The sequence below is a fragment of the Mus musculus genome, chromosome 2, assembly GCF_000001635.26.
Source record: "Mus musculus strain C57BL/6J chromosome 2, GRCm38.p6 C57BL/6J".
Classification (NCBI taxonomy): domain Eukaryota; kingdom Metazoa; phylum Chordata; class Mammalia; order Rodentia; family Muridae; genus Mus; species Mus musculus.
Window position 1 is genome coordinate 38,006,265 of NC_000068.7, and position 16,023 is coordinate 38,022,287.

At 39.9% G+C, this 16,023-nt stretch overlaps 1 protein-coding gene across 20 annotated transcripts in view; it reads right to left on the reverse strand.

Annotated features, from left to right (window-relative positions):
* Positions 1 to 16,023, reverse strand: part of Dennd1a (DENN/MADD domain containing 1A) — a 488,421-nt gene that overhangs the window by 207,275 nt on the left and 265,123 nt on the right. For all 20 annotated transcript variants that reach the window (NM_001362978.1, NM_001362977.1, NM_146122.3 and 17 more), the window contains one exon: positions 15,092 to 15,202. In NM_001362978.1, the coding sequence (NP_001349907.1) occupies positions 15,092 to 15,202 (111 nt within the window). The remainder of the gene's footprint in view (positions 1 to 15,091; positions 15,203 to 16,023) is intronic.

Below are 16,023 nucleotides of genomic sequence, written 5' to 3' on the forward strand. Positions count from 1 at the left end.
TCATTCCAAAACAAGGACAAGCTTAGACATACAAATATACCACTTTTGGAAAAACTGAATCATCCATCTACCCATCCACCCACCTGTCTGCCTATCAGTTCATCCATCCATCCATCTAATCAAATGCCTGTGCTATATTTCTACAGTACATTAAATAAATAGATGAACTGCAATATATGCACTGCAAAACCTATTCAGTACTAAGGTAACATCATCACATGAATATGTTTGAAATTATCATAAGTTATTCACTAGGATGATTTTGTTTGACGTGGGACTGGATTCCCTGTTTCTTATTTGTTAAATTGCTTTAGGCCAATTCTTATCTTTAGACAATATCCCACCTCTACCTCCGCCCCAGAGACAGGGTTTTTCTGTGCAGCTCTGGCTATCCTAGAACTCATTCTGTACACCAGACTAGCCTCAAATTCAGAAATCTGCCTGCCTCTGCTTTCCAAGTACTGGGATTAAAGGTGTGTGCCTGGCTCTAGACAACATTTTTGACTTAACTCCTTAATCTCAAAATAAATCTACCAGATTAAATGATAAGATTTTAAACTAGTTATACTTCATTAAAAACAAACAGACAAACCTACAAGCTTTTAAGGGTGTTTCATCATTTCATTAGAGATTTTCTAAGGCCAAAGCTCTACAATTTGGGTAAGACACATTCACCCATTTGATTAAGAAAACAAACAAACCAAGCAGAAGATTATTTGGCTGTTTCCCAAAATATAAAGTGACACTCAATCTGTGTATTGTTAACAACAGTGGCTAAGCTAACTGCAATGGGGTCTCCGTACATCTACATTGACCCAGATATGATATACAGAGTTCTACATAGTATCACCAGCCACATATAGGAGTCTGAAGAACTATACTCATTTCCTATAGAGGATAAATTCTTAATGTAATGAAAGTATACAATAAGGAGTATAGTCAACAAAGGGGTATGTGAATATTTAATTGAAGTGTAAGTTGAGGAAAATGATTCTATCAAATATCTCACTTGGTAGGAGAATAGAAAGATTGTATGTGTAAAATTTGCCCAAAGTCATTAGTTACAATGAATATTCATCAGAAGCCAATTATCAATCCCATTTAATGACACCCCAAAAGATTTTGCCCTGAAGCAGCTGAATAGTCTAAGGCTCCAGACAAAACTAGACAAATTATACAGCCAGCAGCCAGTCTAGCCAGGACACAGGCTGTAAAGTAACCACTGGTGGGTGGTGGCGGCACTTTAGCAAATTCTGTCCTCAATTAAAGGTGCACAAGGTCAGTTATATCTTAGAGCTCTATATCTGGCTTCATTAGTTTCCTGTGTGGCTGGGAAAAATAGAAAGAACAATGTGGGTAGGACATGAATGAGGAGTGATCAATGATGCAGGTGAAAAAAAGCACAAGATGCCATGCCTGCTCTTTTGTGTTTTCAGTTTAAGGTATTTCTCAGAGATAGTAGATAAACTGATGGTTAAGTCATAAGATTCCAATGTTTCATCTGATTCCATAATATAGGATTAAAAATAAGACTCCATTCTAAAAGAAAAATCCCTGCAGTACATGCAGCAGGCACAGTATTAGGATGGAGGCTCATGGGAAGCCTTGTTTTAGAGGTATGCTCACATAGGTACCCAGACACACTCTCTACCACACTTCATAGACAGGAAACAGTCTCAAAGGTGAAATAACTAGCACAAGGCCACATGGTGACAATGTGACAGAATTGGGATTCTCACACAGGTCCTGTCAGATGATAATGGCTCCTATTTCTATAACACATAAATTAAATTAGAAAGCATCTTTGTGTCTACCTGGTGCCATCACTGTACAGAGCATTCCAAAATGTATGAATACTATCCTTGTCAGCAATACCCAATTATTCAAATACTCATCTGACTTGCTGTTAAATGGCCAAATATCTAGGAGAGAGTACCAGTAATCATTCTTTTTCTTTTTAAATGAGAAAAAGAACAGAAAAACTTTATTACATGCCTAAGGCATAGGAGTATTGGACTAGAAAAATAATCATTTAAAAAACCACATATCTAATCTCTTCCTGGGGATTATCAATTAACTAACTGTGACTTTAATCCCCAGAGGAATTCTAGGTAATGACTGCTAGTCATGGAAAGGTTTACACGTAGGCCTGGACATACCAATCAGAATGTCATGCTTTTTGCCATGCTCCTTCTTGAACACTTAAAAGGGAGTCTTCCACTAACTGTCTTTTTGATTTGAGGAAACTACTACCTCTCATGGGTCTTAATTTCCCTAACATGAAAAGTTAGAGGCTGGCCTGCAAGATTCGTGTGCCCTTGTAGCTTTAGCCCTAGAGGAATGTCCATCCTTTGACATGAAGGATGCACCTCCTCTATCTCGCTTGGCCAAGCAGAAATCAGCTAGGGTCCATTTTCAAAGCCTGTTTCTCACCTTTGCTACTACAAGGACACCCCCCCCTCCCAAACTCTTGAACTAAGAAGTGCCACCTTTCACTCCAGAGGGGAGCACAACCTTCCTCTATGTCTACCCCATCTCTCCTCAACACTTGGAAGAGCTCAGGAGGTGATAGTGGGAGAAGACCCAGAACAAGGCTTCAGCTGCAGTTCCGCAAGGACAGGGACCATATTCAAAGTGTTTCCTTATTTCCTATGTTGCCTGACACTGGGCAGGTGCTGGGTCAAGTGTTTGAGGAACATGAGACTGTCCTGGCTTAACGTCAAGAAGAATGCTAGGCAAGGTCACCCAACATTCTTGCAAGCTGCAGTAGCTCAATAGATCACTTCCGGAAACTGCATATTTTTTGAGAAAGAATTGAGACTCTAGGATCTAAAGGCTGGCACAGAGGGATCAGATGGTTGCAGTCATTCTTCACATCCTTGAGCTGAGAATGTTAAACAATCAGACTGACACCTGCTTCACAGGGCGAGAGGCATCTGGATTTCCCCTCTGGGTTTAAACAAAAACAAACTGATGACATAAAGAATTGAGAAAGAGCTGCAGATTTGTAACTTTAAAGTCCATGCTTTTCAACAAGATTCATCCTTTGTCCAATGGCTTAGAGAATGTTGTGTCTTGGGGAACTTATTAGCATTGTCAGCTTGAGAAGTAGGTTCTTTACTTACAGTCTTTGTGGCTGTCAGGAAATAAGTGTTGCTGTGACTCAAACAGCTCTGTGATTTTTGCTTTTAATTACAAATTATTTTCAACTGGGAACTCTACTATAGAATCAGCAAAAAGTTTGCAGGTACTCTGTGAGCAAACCTTGTCATGTAAAGAAAAAACGTTAAATTAGAAGTGGTTTGACTATGCTCCATTTGTATTGACTATATTAGGAGTGGAAGAGTTGGCTTTAAAGTCAATCAGCCTTCCCCTAGTTCAGACAGACACCTAATGTGTGACAAGAAGAGCAAAGAACGCTGCTTAAAAGATGAGATGCAGTGATCCTATTCAGATGAGTAAGGGAAGAAATCTTTCTTCAAGTAGTTTCTCTTGTGGTTAGTGGAACTCAGCTTAGCTCTCCTCCTCCTCCATTATCTTTAGGGAAAGGAAAACCAAAGCCAAACAAATTCCAATGTGGTCAAGTAGAGTCAGGCCTCGGAGAACGCCATGATCCAGTGGAGCAGCAGCTTTCTCACTTAATTCCTCCTCTTTCCATTTTCTTTTTATAGCTACCTCCTAGCTAGAGTAATTAGAGCAAGTTATTAATCAGAGTAAAAAGCTTTCCTGCCAAGATTTGACACTTCAAAACATCAAAGCAAAGAAAACTGCCAGAGAAAAGTGTTAGCTCCTAAAGCTGAGACAGAAACTACAGCAAGGTAAGCTACGTTGTCGGGAAGAAGCTACCACAAGAGAGGAAAGCACTTCTTTTCATCTTTAAGGTGAAAAAGAAAAAGGCAAGGTTGCATGATTAATAAAAAGCCATATAAAAACAGATAGCAAGTGTGTGGTTGCACCTCTATTCTGTGCCTGTGACAGCCATTGCTGAACAAGGAGATGGCTGCAGGATCCCTCCTAATGTGCATCTGTCATCAGCGAATCAAAGCTGGCACTCAGGAAGAAATCAGGTGGCCATCTCACTGAGTCTAAGTGGATTTATATTTACTTTCAAACCTCTTAAGATTATAGTTTATGTTCAACTAATAGGTTTATACCAGTGTTTTAATGATGCCTTTTTTTCTTCTTCAAAGCCTAGCACGCTGGTGTGGTCACACACACCTTTACTTCCAGGACTCAGAAGGCAGAGGCAGGCAGATTTCTGAGTTTGAGGCCAGCCTAGTCTACATAGTGAATGCCAGGACAGCCAGGACTACTACACAGAAACACTCTGTCTCAACAAACAAACACACACCAAAAGAAATCTAACATAATTAAATTAGGAGTCATAAGCACTATCAGTGGGAAAAGAGAGAGGTGGGTGGTGAGTTCCTAACATTGCATGAATAGATGAAAAATCTCCCTTATGGAGCAAATCCCAAACTCAACCTTAGCAAGTTAGAGCAAACCCAAAAAGACTAAAGCCCAAACCAGCCACTTTCATGACTATGTTTACATGGGAAATGTGTTTTACATGTGTTTAACTCATTCAACTCCCGTAATAGCCCTAAGAGTTATATTAATGTCTCCATTTTGCAGGTAAGAAAATTTGCCTATGGTCACAGAGCTCAGGTCTGAGCTAGGATATGAACCTTGGGAAGCCAGCTTCTCAGCTTATGCTCTCTACTCTCATGAAGCTGCCTCTGTGCTCTGATCTACATTAATCAGACAATTACTGAGCATCCACTATGTGTACACACCATGCCCTCAAGCAAGTTAAAATAGACAGAGAAAGATCAAAATGCAAACAATCAACTTCAACACAAAAGTATTATGAAAGAGGTGCTATAATAGAGGTTCAAGTATGTCAGTATATATAGAAGGAATCCCTGATTCTGCCTAGGGCAAGCATCGAGCAGGAGAGATTGGCTCATCAGAGCTTTCTGAGCTGTGTGAATGAAGACAGAGAGGCTGCTTATATTCCTTCCTTTAGGAGGCCAGGTGAGCCATGTGAACACAGCAGCTACTTGGGCCACTCAAGCTCTGTTGAATGACCCTTCAGTCAGTGACTTAGTGACTTGTAGGACATGACTGGAGACACAAAACCTTCATGTTGTTATGATTACTCTTTGTGGCTTGAGGATTTCACTGTCACCACCATCAGTCATACACACAGAGCATGCAAAATGTTCCAGGATCTCTACCACCTTCTTTGACTCTGAAAGTTAGGTCATAGGTCACTGCCTACAAAGATGACATTCAGTGACAAGTGGCATTCATAGAATGAATAGTGTATAATCAGTGCTGGGTTATGGTTTTACCTCTTCTATGATCATGAACCCTTATCAGTCCCACTTTTAGAGTAAGAAGCAGAGAGATGTCAGAGGTCAATTTGCCCATGGCCAAGTGGCTAAAAATGGCGTAAGGGGATTAAATATATGGCAGAGACAGGCAGTGTCAGAACATAATGACCCTGACTTAAAGTCTGATTCTCTCTCCTCCAACCCTGCTGTCCTTTTTCGTAGGAAGATTCTACCCACAGGACTGTCTGAGGCACCTAGCTGGGAGATTCAGTAGCCAACAAGCTAGGAGAAAAGCAAACCTGTGATTTTCTCTTATGTTTGTACAAATCCTTGTGTGCATGGCCTGGTCTCCCAGCACTCCAAAGTGACCATATATGCCACTTTCAAAATCATCAGAGGAAATGATAAATCCTCGTCCAACTAACATAGTACAAAGTGCTTCAGTGTTGCTTCCTTAACAAATGCCTTTGAGATGTGTGCCAAAGTGGGCCCCATTTAGAGATTTTCAAACATATTAAGAGGGAAGTAATTTTAATATTGCCCATTTGTGTTTCTTGGGTAGAGGTATGAGTTATAAGTCATAAGAAATAATCTCTTCTGCTAAAACCTAAAGAATACCCAGGGCTGGAGACATTTCAGTGGCTAAACAGATTGTTGCATAAGCTTGAACATTTGAATTTAGAGCTTTAGAACACATAAAAAAGCTGGGTGTGGTAGTACATGCTTGCAACCCAGAGCTGGGGGCTGAAGACAGGAAGATCCTGGGGCTCACTGGTCAGCCAGCCTAGTGTAAACAACTAGATTCAGGTTGAGTGATAAATTGTCTCAAAATAACAAATAGTAATAATGTAGAGAAATGATTGAGAAAAGGCATCCCAGTGTCAGGTTCTAGTTACCACATACACTTTCAGGTGAGTACAACTGTACATACACAGACACACTGCTCCCCACCCCTACCACAGAAAAAAATATATTTATTCTGCAAATTGCCCCTATTGCTCAAGTAATATAATTTTAGGTATGTTTTAACGAAGTGGCTAAAAATCCCTATCTTGCTTCTAGATCTATTTTCACCAATGCATCCTGAGTCACATGGTGGGTTGCTCTAGCCTCCACAGCACTATGAGAAGCTGGATTATGCCTAGAGATGCCCTTCTCTAGACTGGCCAAGGCCACAACCAAAACTCACAAAGAGAAGATCTCTCAAAGAACTAAGTGCTAGTCTGTCTTCACGACTGCTTTCTAAACAAACATGTACAATCTCAGTTATACAGTTCTAAGTGGAGATGAACCAGTGGTACATAACCAACAATACCAACAAATTAATATTGTTCCTGAGGGGAAGAACAGTATGCTCCATGAACCCAAATCTGGTTGCATATCAATCAATAGGGAAATCTGGAAAAACAAAATAAAACATCCTGGGTTCTTCACTAGACCTTTTGAACTGAAGTGTTTGGAGATGCTGTCTGTGAACCTGCTTTTTAAGCATGGATCCTGGGTGTTTCTAACAGTATTTGGAATTGCTTATAATCTGAATGCTCTGTCTAGTCCAAAGCAGGTGTTCAGTGTTTGTTCCAACTACAGAAGTGGCAACAGAGGAGGATAAAAATCAGTGTGGCAACTGGGGTGGGCTGAGGTTGTATTAAAGAATCACACACTCTACTGCTAACACACTATTGTATTATAGTCTCCTCGACATCACAAGGCTCTTCTTGCTCCAGTTACAGTTCAAGGTAAACAGAAGAAAACCAACTTACACATAATTAAATGAATACAGTTCAAAAAGCAGTGAATTATATTTATGTTTTAAAAACCGACATAAATAAAACATAGCAATCTTTTCTCCTGCTTCCTATCAGTGGAGGTTTCTTTCATTTACTTTGAATGGTTTTTCATATTCTCTGAGCCACGATAAAATTTTATGTAATGGAGATTAGAGAGGCTATGCTACTCGTGAGTTTGGCTGCTGAGCCTGTATTTCATGCCACTTCATTACATTTTGTTAAGGATTTCCCTCTTCACCAAAAGGATTAGCTTGCTTCTCACTTCTTTGAATACTCTTCTTAGGTTGTCAGTGTGACTAGGTTAATCTCAACCCCACCCCCTCTCTCAACATATAAAAGATGAACAAACAAAATGTTCGATTTATTTTATTTTTTAAATAGAACACTAAATTTAGTCTTAGACTTCACTGTTTGGGAAGTTTCCAGTTACAAGGTCTTGGCTTCCCTTGAGCACAGTTTGAAACAAAATAATGCAGTTTGTTCCTACGGCTGGAACATGCAGAGTGGAGTGTGCAGGCAAAGAGGCCCTGGCTCAAGTCCAGTGTTTCAAACCTCCTTAAACTGCCACTCTCTTCTTTGCTTCAAGGGCTACAGATAAGCAAACAGGATTAGTTTGTTCTCGTGCAGAACCAGGAAAGCTTTGCACATGCTGGTAAGATGCCTGGCCACCGCCTGGGCTGACACAGCCATGTTAAGGTGGAGTTCCTCCAAAAAGAAGTGAAAATTAAAGCAAATCTGAAAATGTGTCTCAGCTACAAACTGTCCTTTCTCAGGTCACCAGAGCAGATGGTGTGCACAGACAATGGACTGCTGTCTGTATGAGTGAGTATGATGGGGCAGGCAAGGTTGGGAAAGGATCCAGGACTTCTCGTGAACACTGAAACATCTACAAAGGCCAAGCTGGGGGTGTGGCGACAAGACACAATTATCACCTACCACTTGTCCAGGGCATCAGTACACAGACCCTACCCAAGTCCTACATTCTCTGGGGAAAATGTGTGTTTGTCTAGCTGAGAAGAAACGGAAAAAATAGCTTTGTGTTAGTTTTTTTCTTTTCTCTAAATGAGGTATACTAGAAAAATTTTAATTGTAAACTATAATTACATTAATGCATACTAATGTAATTATATATGGGATCTATTCATAATTACATGTGGAAACTCAACTGCATAATTGATTTGCCATCGAATAGTGCTTTCTTCACCCATCCCCTGGATAGTCTAAATAAATCCCTTAGTGAAGTAAATATGACTTTACATCAATTAGCTGGAGAGTCTGGGGTTTCGAAAGTTCTTCTAGCACCCCTAACTTATAATGGGGGCAGTTACAGTCAAGAAACAGAAAGCTGGAAGAAGTACAGCCCATGGCCCCTGAAGCCATTGTGCTGGCTCAGAGTCCTACCCCCACACTCTGATCAAGGTAGCTGGGGAGACTGGGCAGACATGAAGTCTAACAAAGCACTGACAATGGTAGAGGAAGGGGCATTGGCCAAGAGAGGGAGGTGTGCATCCCTTGTGCCAAGATTTGAGCTGGGCACATGGTGGTAGTGTGTGTGTGTGTGTGGGGGGGGGGGCTGTTGCTTATGAAATCTGAAGTGAAGAGCTTAGCTGTGTGCATGTGAAGGCAACAGCAAGCACGCACTCAGATCTATGGTCATTGGAATCAAGCCAAGAATTTTTCTGGGTGCACAAGTGTCATGAGGTACTCATGACAAGTGGAGAGTTACCAAGGAAGCAGTATGAGGTAGCCAGAGGGTCTTGTTCCCAAAAGAAGTGGTTTTTAATTTTATCTCTTCAGCTCATCTTATACAAGGCATTTCAACTTTTTGGTTGTTAGTATTTTTATGTACAAAAGGGTAATGAAACCAAGTTGCTCCTGGGGTTGTTACAAAAACTAATGGGAATATGATAATCACAGATGCCATAGACATACACACATGCAAATATACCTGTGGACATATGAGTATGCACAAGAATGTATGTTACATAGCACTTCATACACTGAATATATGGCTCAGAAAGGTTAATGTAAAAGTATCTTAAGAAAGGCCAAGGGTTTGCTTTACGAAATACTGAGTGTGTGGGTCTACATGAAGGTGATGTAGACATTTATTCTGGAGATATCATCTCTGACCTTCTCTAGTAGTCCCTGAGCTATACAAACCCTCTAATTGCTATGTAGCCTGGCTTACTCTTCATCTAGATTAGTACAACCAGTTCATCCAGTCACCTTGGCTACCAGCTCTTATCATTTTGGCTTTTTATAAGAGTTTTCTAATTTTCTTTGTGGGGTGGATGCACTTAGCAACCTATTCTATTATCTGGTTCTAGTGGTGGTTCCCACACAAAATGGTCCCAAATAATAGAACCTGGTGGCAAAATAAGAATTCTGAAGGGGCTGAGATTCCCTTGTACCCATAGTTTCTGACTATTTCTTTTTTTTTCTAGAAAATTCCTCCTACACAGAGCTTCACGATCTATTTTGTGTCTCCGTCTCTTTCTTTCTTTCTCTCTATTACATTGACTTCAAGCAAGTTTTTTTTTTTCACCTTCCCAAATGAACAGACTAATCTATAAAATAATTCTAAATACGTGGAGTAATGATGGTATTACAAGGTATAATTTCTAAGATGTTCCTATCTTTGATATATTAGCTGTCCACAGTATTTCCAAAAAGCAATGAGTTAAACTTGGATGTGAAAATATGGGAGAAAAATAGGATTCTTGTGTTCCAAGAAATCAGAGAACAAGATTTAGCTAAGCCTTCCCTATTTATCATTTATAAAGGAAAACAATCAATAAACATTAACTGGGCAAAGAGAACAAAAACTTACATTTGTCTTATACAGAATATCACAACGTTATTGACCGGGACACCCTGGGATACACATTATCTGACTCTGAACTAAGCAGTGCTGGGTTTGTCTTCAGATAGTCTGTATTACAGAAGTTGCACTCTGGAGTGCTCAGTAACCTTTATCTTTCAGATCCTCAATAGCTGTGAAGAGCATTAAGCTATATCTTATCAGGCAAACTAGAGACCGTGGTTTGTTGAGGTAATATAGGTACATCAGGTTCTCCCATGAGGGTCCTCAGGACAACTCAGACTAAAACAGACTTCACATCTGCCTCATCAGTGAGTAAGTAAAAGCTGTGCTGGATGAAGTCAGAGGCAACAATGGCAAGACCTTCATTCAAATGCTGAATCTGGAGAGGACCAAAGGCTTGAACCCAACTCCTGTCTGCTCAGCTCCTTCAACCTCAAAGACTCCACATACAGAAGAGAACCTGGATGCTACTGCATGCCTTCTGGCTGGGAGCAGAATCCCATCTCCCAAGAAGAGGGTAGTTTCAGCACCAGCCACAGAACCCAGATCTCAGCTGCAGTCAACCATTTGTAAACAAACAAAACCAAACAACCCTACCCACAAAAAAGTAAAATTAACACACATTTGAAACCTTAGCAATGATTCTGCTTAATGATGATTCTCCTTACCCTTAACTCAATCACACAACACAGAATTAATCTTATTTCTAAGTCATCATTTTTTTGGTTTTGATTTGAAATATTAAAATTTGACCTCTCATTAAAGCATTTATTGATTTTATGAACACGTACACATACTACATAGCAGACCATGTCCTAAGACTTTGCAAGTATTAACTCATTTTAATTTTACTAAAATGAGGTCAACTGCTCACTCAAAACTACTCCAGTAAAATGGTGCACGAACAAGAGCAGAGAGACTAGACAGGAAATAGATGATTTTCAAGGAATTTTGTTCTAAAGGGGAGAATATTAAAGGTGTAAAGGGAAGAACATAAGTGGGATGAAGTGGATATGATTCACAGGAATCTGTCTTTTTTTTTCATTTATATGTGTGTGCATGCATGCATATGTGCATGTGGAGGTTGGAGAACAACTTGCAGTAGTAAGTTCTTTCCTTCTACCACCACCACGTGAGTGTTGAAGACTGACCTTAGGTTATCAGCCTTGGCAGCAAGTGCCTTTACCTTAGGAGACACCTCCCTGACCATGTTTTGTCATTATGGTTTAGGAGTCTCTGTATCATTTTGGTGTGCACTTTTGAAAGCAGAGGAGAAACAAAGACTGGGCAGAACTAAGCTCTTGCTTCTCTGCTGGAGCACTTCCTCAAGGTGGCATGGAGGCAGAACGAGGCACTAAGAAGCACCTTCTCAAAAGGCGTTTCTCATGCCAGAGAAAATCCTGATCTCTTTCCTCACTCCTCTCCACTGTCTCCTCTGTTCTCCATTCCTGGGTACTTCTCAGTAGCTACTGGGCCTTTATAGGTAGTGTACATTCTGATTTAAGGTCTCCTTTACTCAAATGCAAGCTTCAGGAAATCAGGAACTTTTGTCTATTTTTGTTTGATGTTGACTATTGAAATACATTGTGGGACGAAGTCCATGGACATTCAGACTGACTGGTTATAGAGGACAGTTCACCCACAAGGATAGGCACAGTACAGACTACAGATACCAGATGTTGATAGGTATGAAAAGGCAGTTGGACTCTCTTCTGAATTCTATTAGTTGGGTACAGAATGCTGGGTTAGAAGTTTGAGACACTGCTTCATTATCTTCTCATTTCCAGAGCTATAAAATCTTAGGCATCATTGATTTTTAAAAAAGATTTATTTATTTAAGGTACATCAGTACACCATAGCTGTCTTCAGACACATCAGAAGAGGGCATCAGATCACGTTACAGATGGTTGTGAGCCACCATGTGGATGCTGGGATTTGAATTCCAGACCTCTGGAAGAGCAGTCAGTGCTCTTAACTGCTGAGCCATTTCTCAAGCTCCACATCATTGATTCTTTAACCTTTGTACAGGTTTCTATTCTATTTGTTTCTATTCCTTAGGCTTGGCATCTTATTTTTCTGATAAAAGTTCTTGAAATAGAACCACATATAAAATTAAGTACATCATACAAATAAATTTTAAATAAGAAAACTTAATCCACCTAAACCTGCCACCTAACTCAGTGATTAACAATAAAATGGTGACAAGACCCAGTGTGGCCTGCTGTCACTCTTGTACCCAAAGCATTGTTGGAAGTCAGTCTTAGCCATTCGTTTATCTACTATAAATGAGTGGGTCAGAGTCCAGTTGCAAAGAAGGCCACATGGTGTCCAACACAGTATTTAGTACTTGATATTCTGAGAAGAGACTGTTGGACCCTAATCCAGCTGAATACTGAAAATGGGCTAGGGTGTACCACATTGATAGCTTTTTCAGTATGCTGGGTTTGTTCTATTTAAACATTAATTCATTTGAAATTTAGTTTTGTACAAGTAAAATAGACACTCTTCTTTTCCTTCCACAGGTGGACAAGTACTGCTGACATGTCTGCCTGGTTTTGACAGACAGTTCAGTGCCTCCTTTGTTATTTATAGAGCCCTTGTATTCTTGTGGGCTGTTCCTGGGCCTCTATTCTGTGCCATTAGCCTGCCTACATTCCCAGTGTAACCACTAGCACAGCAGACCAGTACATACAGCTTTACAGAAAGTTTTACTAAAGCAAGCTAAAGCTATCACAATCCATTCATTTTCTTCAAGTATGATTTTGGCTCTTTCTTTTGGCTTTTCCAACTAATTTTAGAATCACCCTGTGATTCTGGGTTTGAAAAAAAAAATCCTGTCTCAAAGAAAGAAAAAGAAAAGAAAAAAGAAGAAAAGAAAAGAAAAAGAAAAAGAAAAAAAGGACTGGAGAAATGGCTCAGTAGTCTTCCAGAGGTCCTAAGTTCAATTCTCAGCAACCACATGGTGGCTCACAACCATCTGTAATGGGACCTGATGCCCTCTTCTAGTTTGTCTGAAGACAGCTACAGTGTACTCATATAAATACAAATAAATAATCTATTTTTTTTTCCTTTAAAAGAAGAAGCACAGAACTTGAGAAAGAGACACAGCATGTTCTCTGGCCTCTAAACACAGGTTTATGTTAACTCACACATGCTAACAAGTTGAGTAAGTGGATAAATGTAATAAAGCAGTTTCACTAAATTACTACCAGTGACTAGATGAAATAATATCAGTATTTACTATAAAGTGACTTTAACCTTCTGGAACCTGAGAACTTTCATAAAATTATTAACCATACTTATCAGGTGTACTGGCTAGTTTTGTGTCAACTTGACACAGCTGGAGTTATCACAGAGAAAGGAGTTGGGGAAATGTCTCCATGAGATCTAACTGTAAGGCATTTTCTCAATTAGTGATCAAGGGGGAGAGGCCCCTTGTGGGTGGGACCATCTCTGGGCCGGTAGTCTTGGTTGTATAAGAGAGCAGGCTGAGCAAGCCAGGGGAGGCAAGCCAGTAAAGAACATCCCTCTATGGCCTCTGCATCAGCTCCTGCTTCCTGACCTGCTTGAGTTCCAGTCCTGACTTCCTTGGTGATAAACAGCAGTATGGAAGTGTAAGCTGAATAAACCCTTTCCTCCCCAACTTGCTTCTTGGTCATGATGTTTGTGCAGGAATAGAAACCCTGACTAAGACATCAGGTAAAAAAATTAAAATGTAAATAAGAAAATTTATGTTAAACATACAACAAAAGTTATTATTAATACAATACAGGAACTCACTCTAACTTAGAAAAAACCAAACCAAACCAAAACAGTCTGAGCATGGTGGCACTTGAGTCATAGGATGAAGTAGTATTGCCAGCCATGAGTTTGGGGTCAGTTTGGACTATATAGTGAGATCAAGGCAAGTCTGGATTATAAAGCAGAAACCCTATCTCAAACAGACAAAAGCAGGGACTGAGAGATGGCTCAGTGGGTAAAGCACTTGCCATGTTAAATGTGAGGACTAGAGTTCAAATTTCCTGATCTCACATAAAAAAGCTGGATAAGTTGGTGGCTTGCTAGTAATCTCAGTAGGCAGGAGGACGAGACAGGGAATCCTTGGGTAAACAAGATGTCTAAAACCTCAAGTGCCAGGTTCAATGAGAGACTTGGCCTCAAAATATAAAGTAGACAAAGCCACCTGGCATTATCCTTGAGCTTCTACATGCACACAAATGTATACACATTTACTTCTAAACATGCAAATCATACACACACACAAACACACACACATACACACAGAGACACACGCACGTGCACACACACACACACACACCACATACCACACACCCAATTTCTTCAAAACCCACAAAACAGAACAAACCATCAACCCCCCATAAGATAAATGGCAAAAGATATTAACAAAATACACAGAGGAAATTAATGGAAAATAGTTTCCTCTAACCAAAGATATTAAAGTTAAAACTTAATATATCATTTTACATCTATTTTTATTGCAAGATTAAAAGGTAGCACAAGCACACAGATAATACATACAAAGACACAGACAATTCTAGCAAAGGCTGTTAATGAAAGTAGTTCACTTGTATACAGATGATAACATTCAGTGTTCACAGGCCCAGCCTTCTGGGGAAACAATCTGGCAGCCCCCAATTCTTGGTGCTTATCAAAGCCTTTGACCAGAAATCCCACTGCTTAACATATATATTATTTACAAAGTCCCCATATACTTGTAGGCTGTTTCAGTAACAGGGAGCTCAAAGATGTTTGCTGCAGTATCATCTACTAGAGGGTTTATCTATTAACAACTTAAATGGCCACCAAGAGAAGAAGACTTTAGTAAATCATAGCTATATCACTACAATGGAACATAGTGCTGGCATTTTAAAGAAATGACAAAAATAAGCTTATGTGGAGATAGGCACAAAACTATTTATAATTGATCATGAGACTGTAAGAATAAATGAAATGGGCTTTGACACTGTAAAGGGACATGAATAATTAATGACGATGATGTATTACCATATGAGGGGAATGTGGCTGATTCATTTTCCTAAAATTTTCTTTAATCTTGCCGATACATCCTTCAATTAAAATTAGATGACTGCAAAGCCGTCTCGAGACGGTCTACTCACTGTACTGAGCTTGCTGCAGATGATGAGGATCCGGCGTTCATACAGCATGCTGGCGTACAGATGCAACATGTTGTTCACATCCACAGCCACAAAATATTCTGTCAGATTTCTCTAGGAAAAAGAAGAAAGCAAGGCTTGTGGCTTATTTTGTTTGTTCTTATTACGAACAGTATCTCATAAAAGCAGGAGAAAGCAAATAATCAGAAGGCATGTGCTCTTCTTCCTGTCCCACACTTTCTACCTGGAAGCCCCAGATCCACTCATGTATGAAATCATGAAATGCAAAGTTCAAAGAGGCCGTGGAGATGAGCAGCCCAAGCAACTGCATCTTTGTGTGGTGATTATGGGTTACAACTTGAGGTCGTCATACATAGCACTGTGTTTGCTTTTCATGTCATTCCAAAGGATGAGAAGCACAGGAACCCTACAATCTCAAAAACGATGAGACCAAGGCTGAGGAAGATTCTCGGAGATCAATTGATCTAATAAGCAATGAAGACAGGACTTTGCTCTCATCTTTGGACCCAAGGTCCTAGAACTTTTCCAACATATGTTGCCCTGTATCCTAGCAAAAGAAAGTGTCCAAGCTTCAGTCACTACCCAGTAGATCCTAGCACAAAGGTGGGGCATTGCCTGCCTCATCCTTACTGTTTGCATCCAGAGCATACACTTTCCAAACTGGCTCTGCTAGAATGAAAGCAATTTCAAAGACTTAAACTCCCAAATATTTCCCTTAAAAGGGAGAAGATGTAGATAAGCAGCAAGTTGTGACAATAAAATGTATTAAACAGCTTTTGTTTTTCCCTGTATCCTGGGGTTCATTCCTTTAATTAGCATTATGGATTAGAACTCTTCAGATTTCAGCAGGGAAATGGATAACATTTCATTTCTACAACCCTTTCTATGTCCACCTGACATTAATAATACACACG